Below are 14,180 nucleotides of genomic sequence, written 5' to 3'. Positions count from 1 at the left end.
AGGCACTGTGAGTTTTAAAAACTCAGTGAGAATTGCATTAATTAACAACGATAAGGTCCAACCTAATATTGCTTGAGTTGTTTCTATGTAATTTTTCGTTACAATCAGCGGCACGCAGAATATCAGAGGTGGGATGCATATTGTTACCACTATCATTGCGCACGGAGATATATAGGAGTCTTTCCGACACTTTTTATATTCATTTAGCATTTCCTCTTCAGTGATGTAACGTGCTTGCGGCTGACATTTCAAATGCATCAAAATTAATACAATCAATAATAACACACGCACTAATATTTCTGATAGTAAATTCGGTAAGACTGACCGAGTGTTTCGTATAAGGAACTGGTAAAATGAAATAGTAGAATCCATAGAATCCAATTAAGTACAAACAACACTCTACTTGGTGCAAATTTTATAATATAAGAATCGTTATCATAACATTTATTGACGTCTAACGTGACGTTTATACATAATGTTATACATTTATATATAATGTATCCTGCATAGTGTCGAATTTATTAAAAAAAAATTATATCACTATAGTCTCGATTTTGGATGTATGAAAAGGGACGGAAATGTGTAACAGGAAGCGCGCGCTATTTGATTAGACCAATGAGCGCGCTCAGATGTTAGTAATCCATTTTCCAAGAGGATATATATTATACATTTTCTTTTATTATTATTTAATAACATCCACGGGCTCGTGCCCGTGTCTTTTTTACATTACATTTTAATACATTTTGGTGTTTTATATTTCATATTATTATTGAACATCAGCAGATCTTATCTGGACTTCGAGCTAGTCGTTTTCTTGGAAGACGTGGCCCACACTGACTTATATATATATATATATATATTTTCATACATATATATATAATTACAATAAATAGGGATATGGGTAACTTTGCTTATTACTACTGTAGGGCACATTTTTTTTATTTATCTTTAGTTATACATCTTTAGTTATACGAACCCCCTGTGCCTTTTATTTGCGGAGAAATGTATCACGGGTCCTTTTAACACAAGGTCTCGCACTAGGCGATTTATTAGGCGACAGAGAGGTTATACTGTGATTTGTGTTAATCGAAAAAAATACTAAAAAGTTAATCTGCAAAAATAGCTTGAAGGCTTCCTTACTATTATGTTACTCAATATTCCAATACCTATATAAGAGATAATTTAGGAAAAGCTAATAATAACAAGTTCCGACTTTGTTATTACTTACTTTACTTTACTTTACTTTGCCAATTTATTTCTATTACTAGTCATTTTTTTTAATTTTTGTTTGTTTGTTTGTTGTTTTTTTAATTGCAGAAAATAAAGAAATTATGTATATGATGTAAGTAACATATAATTTTTTTATAGTTTTTTAGGTAACTGTTATCGAACTTAACCCAACCCAACAATGGAACCGGGTGTTATAGTTTAACAGTCTGTTTTGTTTGTATGGCATGTACAATACACAATACAATATATAATATTAGACTAGATAGGATATAAGTAAAGTAAAATCAATAACGCTAATTTCTATAAGAATGTTTTCAAATTGTAGGTGTGACAAAGATACGTTATGTTTAATACTGAATGTTATTACTTATGAAAATATTACTGAACTTACGGTAAAATAAATAATTTTACTATAGATCTATATTTCTCCGTCACAAGAGGCTTAGTCCACAGTTGCGTAACTGTATAATCTAATATAACTCTATTGAGGAAATTGGAAATCTAGTTCTAAGGAAAATGGTAGCGCTGTTTGATCATTGTTATTAACAGCAATATAATTATCTTGAACCACATTGCATGTAAACTTTTTTGTAAATGCTACTCACTACACGTTGGACGCAACTCTTTGATTACTAAATTGTATTAAAAAAAAAAAAAAACAAATTTTAGTGAAATAGAAATCTTTTCTTCAATCATGTCTATACAAAGATAAAAAATAATTATTGTTGCATATTTATAGTAAGGTATTAATAATTTTAACTGCCAGATATCACGTCTAGAACGAAATCTAATGTTAAGCAAATTTAAATTAATTGTTAGCAATTATTGTTTTCACACTTGGTATAGCCAAACGATTGGCGAGTATGCATTTCTTACAAACAGGAAAAATATTTCGCAAATGGGAGTTGCCAACAGATTTTTTCGTAATAATTACCAAACTTAATCTTTTAGTGAGTAGGTTACATTATTATATAATGTATTATCTGTAAGCATATAATATGGAATACATCTTCAATAATTATAATTTAATCTAGAAAGAATCGAAATAATCTATTTATATATTAGATTTATAAAACTCCGTCCATCTCAATTTCGTACTGTTAAAATCATTCAAGGGTTCACCCTAAATTAAAATATCTATACTATTATCATTTCTTTATTTGACAGTTCTAATTTGATAGTTGTAGTGTTGTGACCAAATACGTAATGATATCGATCGCATATATTTATTATATTTTGAACAATGACAAATAAGTACAACAAAAACATACAAATATATATTTTAATCGATTACCTGTCGTTATAATTATTTCGTTTCACTGTCGAATACCTACCTATACCTACTTATTTTAAAACAGCTACGAAAATTTTAAAGAAGTTGGTATTGTGAATCAAGATTTAATACGTGTTACATCTTGTAATAAAATATAATATTAGTTAGTAAATTTATACAAATGTATCCGGCAGTAGTTTAGTTTCTTACATTTTGTAAAAAAATATCGGGTCTGTTATCGTATTACGTTTGTCGATATAGCTCCATCCCTATCAGGTTCTCCGACTCTGGTATAACCTTATACGTGTGAACGTCATATTTTTTTATACAATAATGCATACATAATGTAAAAGGATGCTCGTTAAAGTTTCCACAAAATAAAAAAATAGATATAGTATAGGTATATATTTATAGTTCAATTTTATGCCTTCGATATAGCTATATAGTTATTTACATTTTTATTATCTGAACTTGTTGTTTATAGAAATTTAAACAATGACCAAACTCACTAGGGCTCTGGATATTAAATGAAAATGTTTTAAAATAAATTAAAAGTAAAAAAAACGCGACTGTAATGTATGTAGCTATACAAGTTAGCCGCTTAGTTAAGCTTGCTTTATTATTATTATAATCCATGGGTTCAAATCCCAGGTCAAGCCAATGAAGTCTTATTGTCTATGGGTATCAATAAACTTGCGTCCGTGCCATTGTTTAAGTTAAGATATTTAATTTTGATTATGGATTTAAGAAAAAAATAGCATTTTGAATATCGGCGATGTTGTTGTCGAAACATTGTAAATAATATTAAAGTTGATAGAATATTTTTAGTGGAATAGTGTTGTAATATAAATTAAGATAAGTATATTAAACCAGAATTTATTATAATGCATAATAATAAATCGCAAAGAATAGGTATGTGAATCTAAGGAATTTTTATCTCTAATCCATCATATCATCATGGGCTAAATGTAAATATTTTTTAATCATTTTGTCATAAGTTCTTATGTAAAATTTCTAACTCGATTAAGATCTAAAGGTGTAAAATGTACGTACAGAGTATTCCGAGATTAAAACAGGTAGTCAAAGTTGCCTTCAATAATATAGATACTTACAAAGTAGAAAGCAGCGTTCCAAGTCCATGTAGGAAGTGTACAAGTTTCTGACCAGTCGCTAATTTAAGTAAAATAGAGTTATTCATTCTACGGTCCCTTTCAATACAGTTTACACGACAAATAAAAACCACAAAGATAAAAATCATATTTCGAATACATTTAACATAATATAATCTTAAGACACAGACATACACAATCAAACGTTTAAAGGAAAAAATATATTTAATTTAATAAAAATAAGTATATAGAATATAATATAAAGATTTAAAAAGAGGTGCTATATCGTACATTAGGCTAACAATTCGAAATAAAAGAGTTATACGCCTAAAGAAAGTTTTTATATTAAAATAAGAAAGGTAACTTTTCCAGAACTGGAATATGCGAAAATAATTGCTATTTTTAAATTTCGAACATAATATATACAACAAAAATATCGAAGATATTTATTTAATTGGTTAATATAAACGTATAGTTATTTTAATATATTAATATTTTTTTTATCTATTATTAGTTAATTCGGACCTTATTTCACACAATCCAATTAAAAAGTATTGATATAATAATTACCAGTTCATTCATAATACCGTATGCGCAGGGCAAGCTTACGTAACATATTTCCTCTCTAAAAAAAAAAGTGAACGTACACACGTAATAATCTTCGAATTATTATTTGTTTTAAAAACACAACGAGAAATAATCTCTGGCGATTCACTGAGATGTATGTCAATGTTTTATGTCATTTTTTTAATAAAGATCAAAATCGCGCGATCTTTTTAGTCTTGAAGCTTGAACTATGACCAAATGTTAATATGAATACTGTATGGTTGTATTATTTAAATTATACATGCATTTTATATACCTATACATAAGAGATCTTGTTATATTATATTCTTTACTTTTGTATAAGAAATATAGATGACCGCTATGAGTTCTTATATTATATATATTTTATATCGATTTTTTTATCGAGATGTTTTGTATGAGCTTATTTTGCGATGTTTTCACGCGTTAGTGAATACGGGATTGGTCAACTAGTGAATACTCATGTAGCAGATTTTCATCCGAATCACGCATTGCTTTCCTTCATCGTGGAATACAAGATGAATGATAAACACAAATCAAATATATGAAAATTCAACGGTGTGCCTGCGTGTACACCCACAATCAGTTTTAAGATGTAAAATATATCTCAGTTATATGTACTACGATTAAATGATAATGTATTAATGATTTAATGTATAAAACTATAAATATAATTACAATTAATTTTAATATATTGTGGATATATTATTATTATTAATTATTATAAGACTTTCTGTGTTTAAATGTATACTTAGAACGAGAGCCAGATTTAAGGTAAGGTTTCCTGGGATACCTGAAACGGGGTCTCCACAGGAGAAAGCCTCCTCAAAAGAGATTTCTTAAACTAAAAATTTTCCAATTCCGACGTGCCCTGACCTTTAATGTTTATACAAACTTGTATACAAGTATCATTCATGTATTGTACTATAAATAGTTTTTTTTTAATAACCAATTATACAATATTTATAAGGGATTAAAATAATTTATATTTTATTTTGGAATTTAAAGGTATTTTATATACTTATTTGAAAAATAAATAGGGGCCTCCACTAGCTACCTGCTCAAGGAGCTCCACACCGGCCCTGCTTAGCATTGAACAGTGGAGTCAGTCCTGGTTAAAATCCAGATATCAAATAATCATTAGTTATATTAACTGAATGTATGATAATTAATGTAATTATATCTACGAGTTGAGAGAAGACCCTGAAAGTTTATTTGAAGTAAAGCTAATGAGAGAAATATTGGTATAAAGTCAGTGCTAGAAAGCCGGAAATACATTAGTCTGGAGAGATGTACTTGACCTGGCGTGGCGTAGGCCTCTTGTCTGTGAGGCCACAGCAAAGATGTGACGTTACCATTTAAAACTTAAGTATAAATATCAAGCTGTTGAATTATTTGTTTTTACATATACTATCGTGTTTGAGCAATGTTATATAATATTTTTTGATAGTTTACCAATTGTTAGTTCGCGTGATATAGCTTTATCGACCATATTATATTGCGTTTATAAATAAAATGTCGGTTGAAAAAAATATGCGAGACTTAAATGATTTGTAATGGTTAAAAGAATGAAATTTTATTAGCCTTGCTTAATTTTTATTTCACCTTTTTGACATCTGTAATAAATAAAGCATATAATAGAATACAAGTATATCTATAACAAATGTAGATGATAAATATATTTGTATGTTTTGACGTTTAGAAAAATAAATACATTTAATTTACTTTCTTATGTCTTCAGATTGGTGGTGAAGAGTAGCTACTAAGATTTTTGTCGGATCTTTACGACAGAATCTACATTCCAAAATACTCGAACCAGTAATAAGTAATTGCTTAACATTTAATAAAATCTAGTAAATTGATTCATAGCTTGTAAGAATCTACTTGAATAAGGTAGTTAAAATTGATTTTTATAAATGATTTCAAAACGATATAATTTAATACAGACCTATTAATCCATAGATACTGCTGTCGGCTTTAAAATAAATTTCTGATTTTATTTGCGTTTATTATGTCTGTATTATGTATTATGCCTACTTTGAAATATGTTCCGAAATGTGTTTTTTGTTCCCTAGGTTACCTACTCTGCGTAATGGAGCATCCGGTCCTGGCATTGATGGACGTACAAAAAATTTTCTATTAACCGTACATATCTATACATAATATATAGTTATTTATCGTCTAGAAGTGAATGTTCTTGAACCCGACATTAAATATTCAATCGTATATGACTGTATATTTTTGAAATTGATTAAGTAGTCTTTAAGTACGTATAAATTATGCAACATATTATAAATAATACAATATTTCATAATATAGGTATTATGTAATTTACGTAACAATTAATAATGTACCTATTTTTCAATGTAAGTAGCCTTCATAACACTACAAAGCTAGTATATTATAAGCTATAAAATCATTCCAACTTGAAACAGTCAAAACTTAAGTAATATTAGACACGATTCTGAAGATATAATCCGTCCGTCAAATTGTCATTCTATGACTTAGCAGTTTTATTGTTCTTATTAAATATTTAAACCAATAATCAACGCATTAATTTATCAACAATTTATCTCAACCAATTATACTTTTGCCAATGTCAAAATCGAACTTATTATATGAAAATGTTTTATTATTAGGGGAATATCAGTTTTGTTACTATTTTACATCGTCTTATGATGATGATTGATGTTGATTTTTATTAGAGATTTACGTATAAGTATCGAAAGCTACAAGCGACACATGTACATCAGTCACATTTCCTGCACCGAAGAGTCATTACAGAGTACAGACTTACATAAGTCACGACGAATCGGAGACAGCAGTGAGATTCTAAAGTATTCACTCCATATCTCACTCCTCAGTTGACAACCGATTTGTGGTGATACGCCATTTTGATACGTGTTTCTAGCTCAGTTACTACTGTTCTCACTACTGGTCCAATACCTAAGATTATTTCAGTAGTCAACGTATATAACTTTTTAAAAATATACTAGCTGTGTCCCATGGTCTTACTCGGGCCTGTTATACATTAGGATTATTTTGTTTTTATACTACGCGAATAGCTCGATTCATCTTCTAAATGTATAGTTAATATACTAATGTTATCTAATATTTTGCGTTTTATCGTGCTTTCTAAATAAAACACACTTTATAATAGGCAATTTATATCAAAACTTTATTTAATTAACAAAACTAAGATATTATCCTATGTAGACTTACTGAGTTTGATTAGTACGCGGTTGTCTTAGCCGATGATTTTGAATTCAAACCCAGTTAAGCTTCACTGAATTACCACGTGTTTAATTTGTGTTCTTAATTCATCTCGTGTATAGCGGTGAACATCACGAGAAAACCAGCATGTCTAATTTCAATAATATTCTGGCACATGTGTAACCAACCGGCATTGGAGCAGCGTGGTAGACTTAGTTCCAAAACCGTTTTCTTCAAAGGAGGCCCTGAAGGTTGTTGGACCGAGAAGGTTGCCTGTATTTTTCCCAGCCGGGGGATATATACAGGCTGTTACTTTCACCTTAATTTTATTATATCTAACATATACAAATTAGACAAAGAATTTTCATAAAGCGTGTTACACACAGCTTGTCGTAAAGGATGACATTTACGGTCATTATTCCGTTCCTTATGGTCAAAGCGTGAAGTTATATAACCTAACCTTCGTTAATAGATAGACTATCCAACGCAAATAATGGTTCAAATCTGTAAAGGTACTCTGTGAGAAGAAACTCGAAAGTCGACCTCAAGTTTAAATAACACCGCGATATTATTAGTGTCGAATGTCTAAATGTGATAAAATAAATGACTGAATATAATAATTATAAAATTTATAGGATACAAGTATCAAAATGGCGTATCACTAAAAGTCGTTTGTCAACATTTCACGAGTGAATTCTTACAGAATGCATATTGGTAGTTCCTAAGATTAATGCGCTTAACAAACTCCGGTTTATTATGCAGATACAGCTGTTTTTAATTTTTAAAGTAGGATATTTATATAATTTGTTAACGTTAGTGATTTAAGCAATATTTTAGTTAAATCCTATCATTTGTATGTTGTGTTTCGGTTTGAATATCGAGTGAGCCAGTGAAGTTATAGTCATTGTAGTGCATTGAGTAAGTCGGACGGTGGTACCACTTACCAGATGGCCGGCCCATTTACCAGACTGTCTAGCTATTTGTGAAAGAAAAAAAAAAGAAAAAATTGTTAAGCCTCATTAACAAATTTAACAATTGCTTTAAAAAGTTATTCTTCTTCTTATAATTCTCGTGGAAAATTTATAATCGGACCAAATGGAACGTAAAAACTGTATTGTACTGTAAATATTATGTTAAAATACAGAATATGCTGATTACATAAAATATATAATTTACATATTGTAATTGGAAAAAGCATTATAATGATTAAAATTTGTATGTTAACGCATTTCATTAATTATAGTTACTAATGTAAAATTAATTTTAGTGTACATTACTTCCGCAAGTGATTAAATATGTAGACCACCAGACGAATAAAAATAAGCGGAAAGAAGCGAATAGTTCATCATTATATTATCTATATTTAGAATTATTGTTGACTGACACAAATTTAAATTTTATTACGGCTTAACTTCTTCATTTAAAAATAAAAACGTATTATGCTCATAGTTTGGACAGAATAAAAAAAAAAAAAAAAAATTTGCTTTAAAATTACGTTGTTTTTAAAATCGAGGGACGATTCGTTTTGCTTACGGATATTAATATTTAATAACAAGGCGTAGTTTAAGTGTGTCCCTGAATAAAAAACTTTGTAAGTTATGATGAGCAAATTTTCATTACATGAAAACCCTCAAGTTTTGAACTCAAAAACGCTCTTTTAATTATTTGGTACGATAACGATTCGGTAAATATAGGAATGCTCCATTCGTAAAGAGATCTCAACAAAGCTATATATATACATAAATCGAGTGAAAGTATATATAGGAATTAAAAAATACATTCATAGTTATGAAGAAAATTCCGACTCTTAACTAAAGACAAACAATTATAAAGACAACTCGTGAATACCATTCAATTGTATTGTTTACCAAACAGAGTTCACATGTCTTTCAAACGATCAGGTAATAGTGAAAATGATTTTACAAGATATGACCTATTTTAGTTTTATATTTAATTTTTAATACTTCATATATATAATGTTGAATCGGACAAACGAAACATACATTCGCCTCTAGTTCACAAATTAATTATTTTTGTCATTTCCAGTTAACACATTTGGACCTTGGAGTAGCAGTGAAATAACTTTTCTTTGAAATAGAATATAATTGCCTCTAAATGCGCAGTCACAAAACACAACTGGAATGGTGGAAACAAGAAGCATTTCCCTGTTCAATCGCAATTCCAATACTTCAGGCGAAAAATTTACCAGTAGAGATTATAAAACAGGATGTTTATATTTATAAGAAAGTATATATTTTTATAAAAACGTTATTTAAGATTTAACTCATATTACTTAAAATATATATACATCTGTACGAGTCAGTCGCTTCAATAACATTATTCAAATATAAAATCTCACAATTATTTAGGCTATTTTAAGTGGAATTTAAGTGGAGTTAAATTGATGTATAATTAAGAGTTAAATATTGTTTTCCAAATACAAATTATAATAAGATAAATAAAAATATTTCAGTAATAAGTCGCATCGCAGAAGTCTCGTTAGTTTTTATGTTTTATTCCTTAAATATTGTCTTTAAAACTACTGATCTAATTAGCTTTTTCCTGTCAATTTAAACATTTTATTTTAGTTTTAATAAGGACTAGTATTGTATGAAAAATAGATTCAACTAAAGCTTGACGTATTAATTAGGTAGATGTTTTTTGCATTTATCAGGAAAAACACTTTTATATATAAATAAAAACTGTAAAAATTTAATCGTTAAGGCGTTTCTGAGACCCATGAAATATTTTATTATAATTATATATACAAGAATTTATAAACATGAATTATGAGATACTAATAAAAGTTACCGTGATTTATCTATTAAATAAAGATTTCATGAACATTTCTGTAAACATTTTGGAGATCAATAAAAAAAATTATAGACAATTTTTTCGCGGCCGTATTATAGTTTTGGCAGTGTTCGCATCGGAAGCGCCCGGACCGATAATTTTCTATCCGACTACGTAGACATAATAAGGTATAATTATATCTCAAAAATAAAAATTACACAATATATATGCTTGTTACTATGTCTGCCCCGAAACTATAGTCCATCATTAAGTGAAAGTTTCATATTAATCGTATTAGTAGTTTTAGCTTGAATCCGGAAAAAACAAGCTAGGACGTAAAAGATACCCCGTTTAATCGGATACTTGTAACACTATTGCAGCCCTGTTATAGCTTCTTCTGCTTCTTCTTACAAAGAGATACCTCCAACCTAAAATCAGATGAAGACTTTTGTTAATATCGTTCTCGTTTTTGCACATCAGATAAGATGTTGCCCTTTTTTGGACATTGTATTGTTTTAAAAAGTCACATATATAGTAAACGCTACTTTTAATTTTTTTTTATTATTTATAGTATTAAAATAGTTCTAATTATTATAAGCATATTTAATGCACTTATTTAACCTAATTTTTGTTTTGGTAAAAAAATTAAAGATATATAATATAAACCTTTCATAGATAATAATATTTTATTACGTTAATTTGGTATATCATATTATTGTACGAAATGTTTTAAATTGTGTAAACTATCTGCTTCTTACCTAACATTGATTAATTAAGGTTCTGAATTAATTATTTTAAAGTAAAAGTAAAAGCTGTTGAAAGAAGAATATTTTTTAAAATGTTTTTATATTAATACCTATTAAAAATTTCTATGACGTATATTATTAATTGAAAATAAAACATTAAGATATACTAAAAATTTCGAAAATTATTATGGTTTTCAACGACCGGCTTTGAAATTCGAATATATCTCTCAAGTAATATATACTTTATGTATACTATGTAGTGTAATGTACACCAAGTCGTTTTACATTTTCGTTATATTTTGCGTTCGAAGTAGGGGTGCACATTCACTGTCATATAAAAGGCTAGTGTCGTTGTTGGTGCTACAAAAGTTAAATCAGCGGTACAGTGGAAGGAGCTTCCATACATTATGGCTTACCGATTTGCCGTGAGTAATATTATTAACTTAACGACAACGCTTTTGTCATTGTAATGTATACAAGATTAGTAATTAATGTACATACATTTTTTTTTTAAATATCGTTAATAGTAAATTTACTTGTAACTAATTGTGTAATTAAGCGACGTTTACAATTTATTTATATTGGAATTGAAGTAAAATAATTCGTTTTATTATTTCATCATTAAGGATCTTCGTTTGAATTATAATTCAATTACTATTTTATTTTTTTTTAAATATCGATCTATTCGTGTCATGTCACAAGCTGTAAAATATTAATAGAAAAAGATCGTGAGGGTCAATGAACTTATCAATTACGTATCCTTCAAAGTATTGAACCAAATCGTGCGCTCATCCACATATATCCTCAGATTGCGTCATGCGGAACACGTATGAACTAGACATTCATCTAGCGCAAGTCGTACCGACCGCTTTCGATTTCATCTAACTACCGAGCTTACGAGCTTAAGGACGTAGTTGTGTAATGAATAACACTTAGTTTATATTGCATTTCAGCTGAGCTGTGTACTACTGGCTAGCGTTGGCATCTGCACCGCGACTTTTGGACATGAACAGTTAGTATTTTCATGTTCCTATGCAATATATATTATATTCGCAGTTGCACCTTGTTGTCTTCCTCTCATTTATACACTGCGGTCTTTGAACCGTTTATTTATCAATTAGATACGCTATTTGACAAGATGAAACCGCAAGTACACCTGTGAATGTAATAATTTGGTTGAGATTTCTATAAATAGTTTCTCACGAGTCACTTATTGTGGTTAATTGTGAAAAGCCATTGTATCTTCACCCTTACAGTTTTCACTGGCGTCTGACCTTGCTTTGCGACCTATTGTGATTGCGGTTTCTCATACTTTTATATAGATTTATTCGACTATTATAAGATTTTTACGATGACAATGAAGAAAAGATGTGAGAACATTTCCGCGTTATTGAATTGATGTTTTTTTTTTAGTGTTCACATTCGAGTCCATATACCTGAGGAGCATCATTCTTCAAAGGAAGTGGTAGTTCACGAGCATCATGATGACCACGGACACGGCGGCGGTGGCGGCGGCGGCGGTGGAGGTGGAGGATATGGCGGCCACGGAGGAAGTTTTGCGGATCACCTACATGGAGGCTTCGCTGACCATCTAAAAGGTGGCCATGGAGGTGGTGGCGGCGGCGGCGGCGGCGGCGGTGGATATGGAGGTGGACATGGTGGAGGATACGGCGGTGGGGGCCACGATTTTGGAGGTGACCATGATATAGGCGGTGGCCATGGAGGATACTCTGATGCTGGATTCGGCGGCGGCCACGACTTAGGTGGCGGTCATGGAGGGTACTCTGGAGGAGGATTTGGAGGAGGCCATGACATAGGCGGCGGCCATGCTGGAGGTGGCGGTCATGGTATAGACATAGGAGGAGGTGGTCATGGAGGTCACGACCTAGATAGTGGTCATGGAGGTGATATCGGCGGAGGTTATGACTTAGGTGGTTCTCATGGAGGTGGTTATGACCTGGGCGGTGGTGATGCTGGATTTGGAGATGGCGGTGGTTATGGAGGTGGATTTGGTGGTGGCCATGGAGGTGGATTTGGCGGTGGTCATGGAGGTGGATTCGGCGGTGGTCATGGGGGTGGATTTGGCGGTGGTCATGGGGGTGGATTTGGCGGTGGACATGGAGGTGAAATAGGAGACGGATTCGGAGGCGGCCATGGTGGTGGTCATGGAGGTGGTTATGGAGGTGGCCAAGGAGGAGGCTTTGGAGGTGGACACGGAGGTGGTCATGGGGGAGGTCACGGCGGTGGTCACGGAGGGGACCACGGCGGTAGCTTTGGAGGAGGCCACGGCTCTGGCGGTGGATTTGACATAGGTTTTGGTGGATATGGAGGTGGACATGACGATCACGGCAGCAGTGGATCTGGTGGACATGATAGCTATAGTTCTGGATTTACTGGTCTGATTAGCCACGGAGGTGGAGGTGGTTTTGGAGGAAGTGGAGGACATGGTGGAAGCCATGGAGGAGGTCATGGAGGTGGACATGATAGTTACTCCGTCGTAAGCCTTGACTCATATGGCAGCGGTGGACATGGCGGAGACAGTTACAGCGGAGGAGGCGGCCATGGTCACGGATCTGGAGGCTTTGGTGGAGGACACGGAGACAGCTATAGTGGTGGGTTCGGAGGCTCTGGGGGTCACGGCGGTCACGGAAGCTTTAGTTTATCAGACTTAGGTGGTCATGGAGGCCACGGCGGCCATGGCGGGGGTGGTCACGGTGGTTTCGGAGATAGTTACTCCAACGCGATAGGCTCAGGTCACGGAGGAGGTCCTTATCACAAAAGAAAGTAATATTTAAAAAAAGAATATTGTTATAATGCCAACTAAGTCATAGTATTCGCTGGCGCGGTGAGACCCAGTATTAAAGTACAAGTTTTGTAAATAAGTTTTCTAGTTTTAAGTTATTGTTATGAAATTATGATTTATAAAATATAACGTTTTTTTTTTAAATTATATCACGTGTTTTAATGACCCTCAACACATAATAGAAGATAAAAATATGATTAACATTTTATTTATGAATCAGTGGAATATTCTCGAAACAATGACATTATCATAGAAATAATTTATATTTTCTACAGAACATTTTATAACAATATAGTAAAAATATTCGAGTTTATAGTGTACTTGAATATATATATTTTTTTAATGACTCGATGGATCCTATGACATGTTTAATACCTTGGTATTTGAGTATTTCGTTATTATTTGCATGATATTATTAAACCATTTAA

At 31.6% G+C, this 14,180-nt stretch overlaps 1 protein-coding gene across 1 annotated transcript; it reads left to right on the top strand.

Moving 5' to 3' along the window:
- The first annotated feature begins 11,356 nt into the window (after positions 1–11,356).
- On the top strand, positions 11,357–13,737 carry LOC125076296 (glycine-rich cell wall structural protein-like). The gene is made up of 3 exons (XM_047688393.1): positions 11,357–11,374; positions 11,903–11,961; positions 12,363–13,737. Exons 1-3 carry the CDS (start codon positions 11,357–11,359, stop codon positions 13,735–13,737), a joined length of 1,452 nt encoding a protein of 483 aa, XP_047544349.1.
- Positions 13,738–14,180: the final 443 nt, after the last annotated feature.

Source organism: Vanessa atalanta, chromosome Z (genome assembly GCF_905147765.1).
Source record: "Vanessa atalanta chromosome Z, ilVanAtal1.2, whole genome shotgun sequence".
Classification (NCBI taxonomy): domain Eukaryota; kingdom Metazoa; phylum Arthropoda; class Insecta; order Lepidoptera; family Nymphalidae; genus Vanessa; species Vanessa atalanta.
The sequence above is the reverse complement of the archived record's forward strand: the minus strand, read 5'-3'. Positions and strand labels throughout refer to the sequence as shown.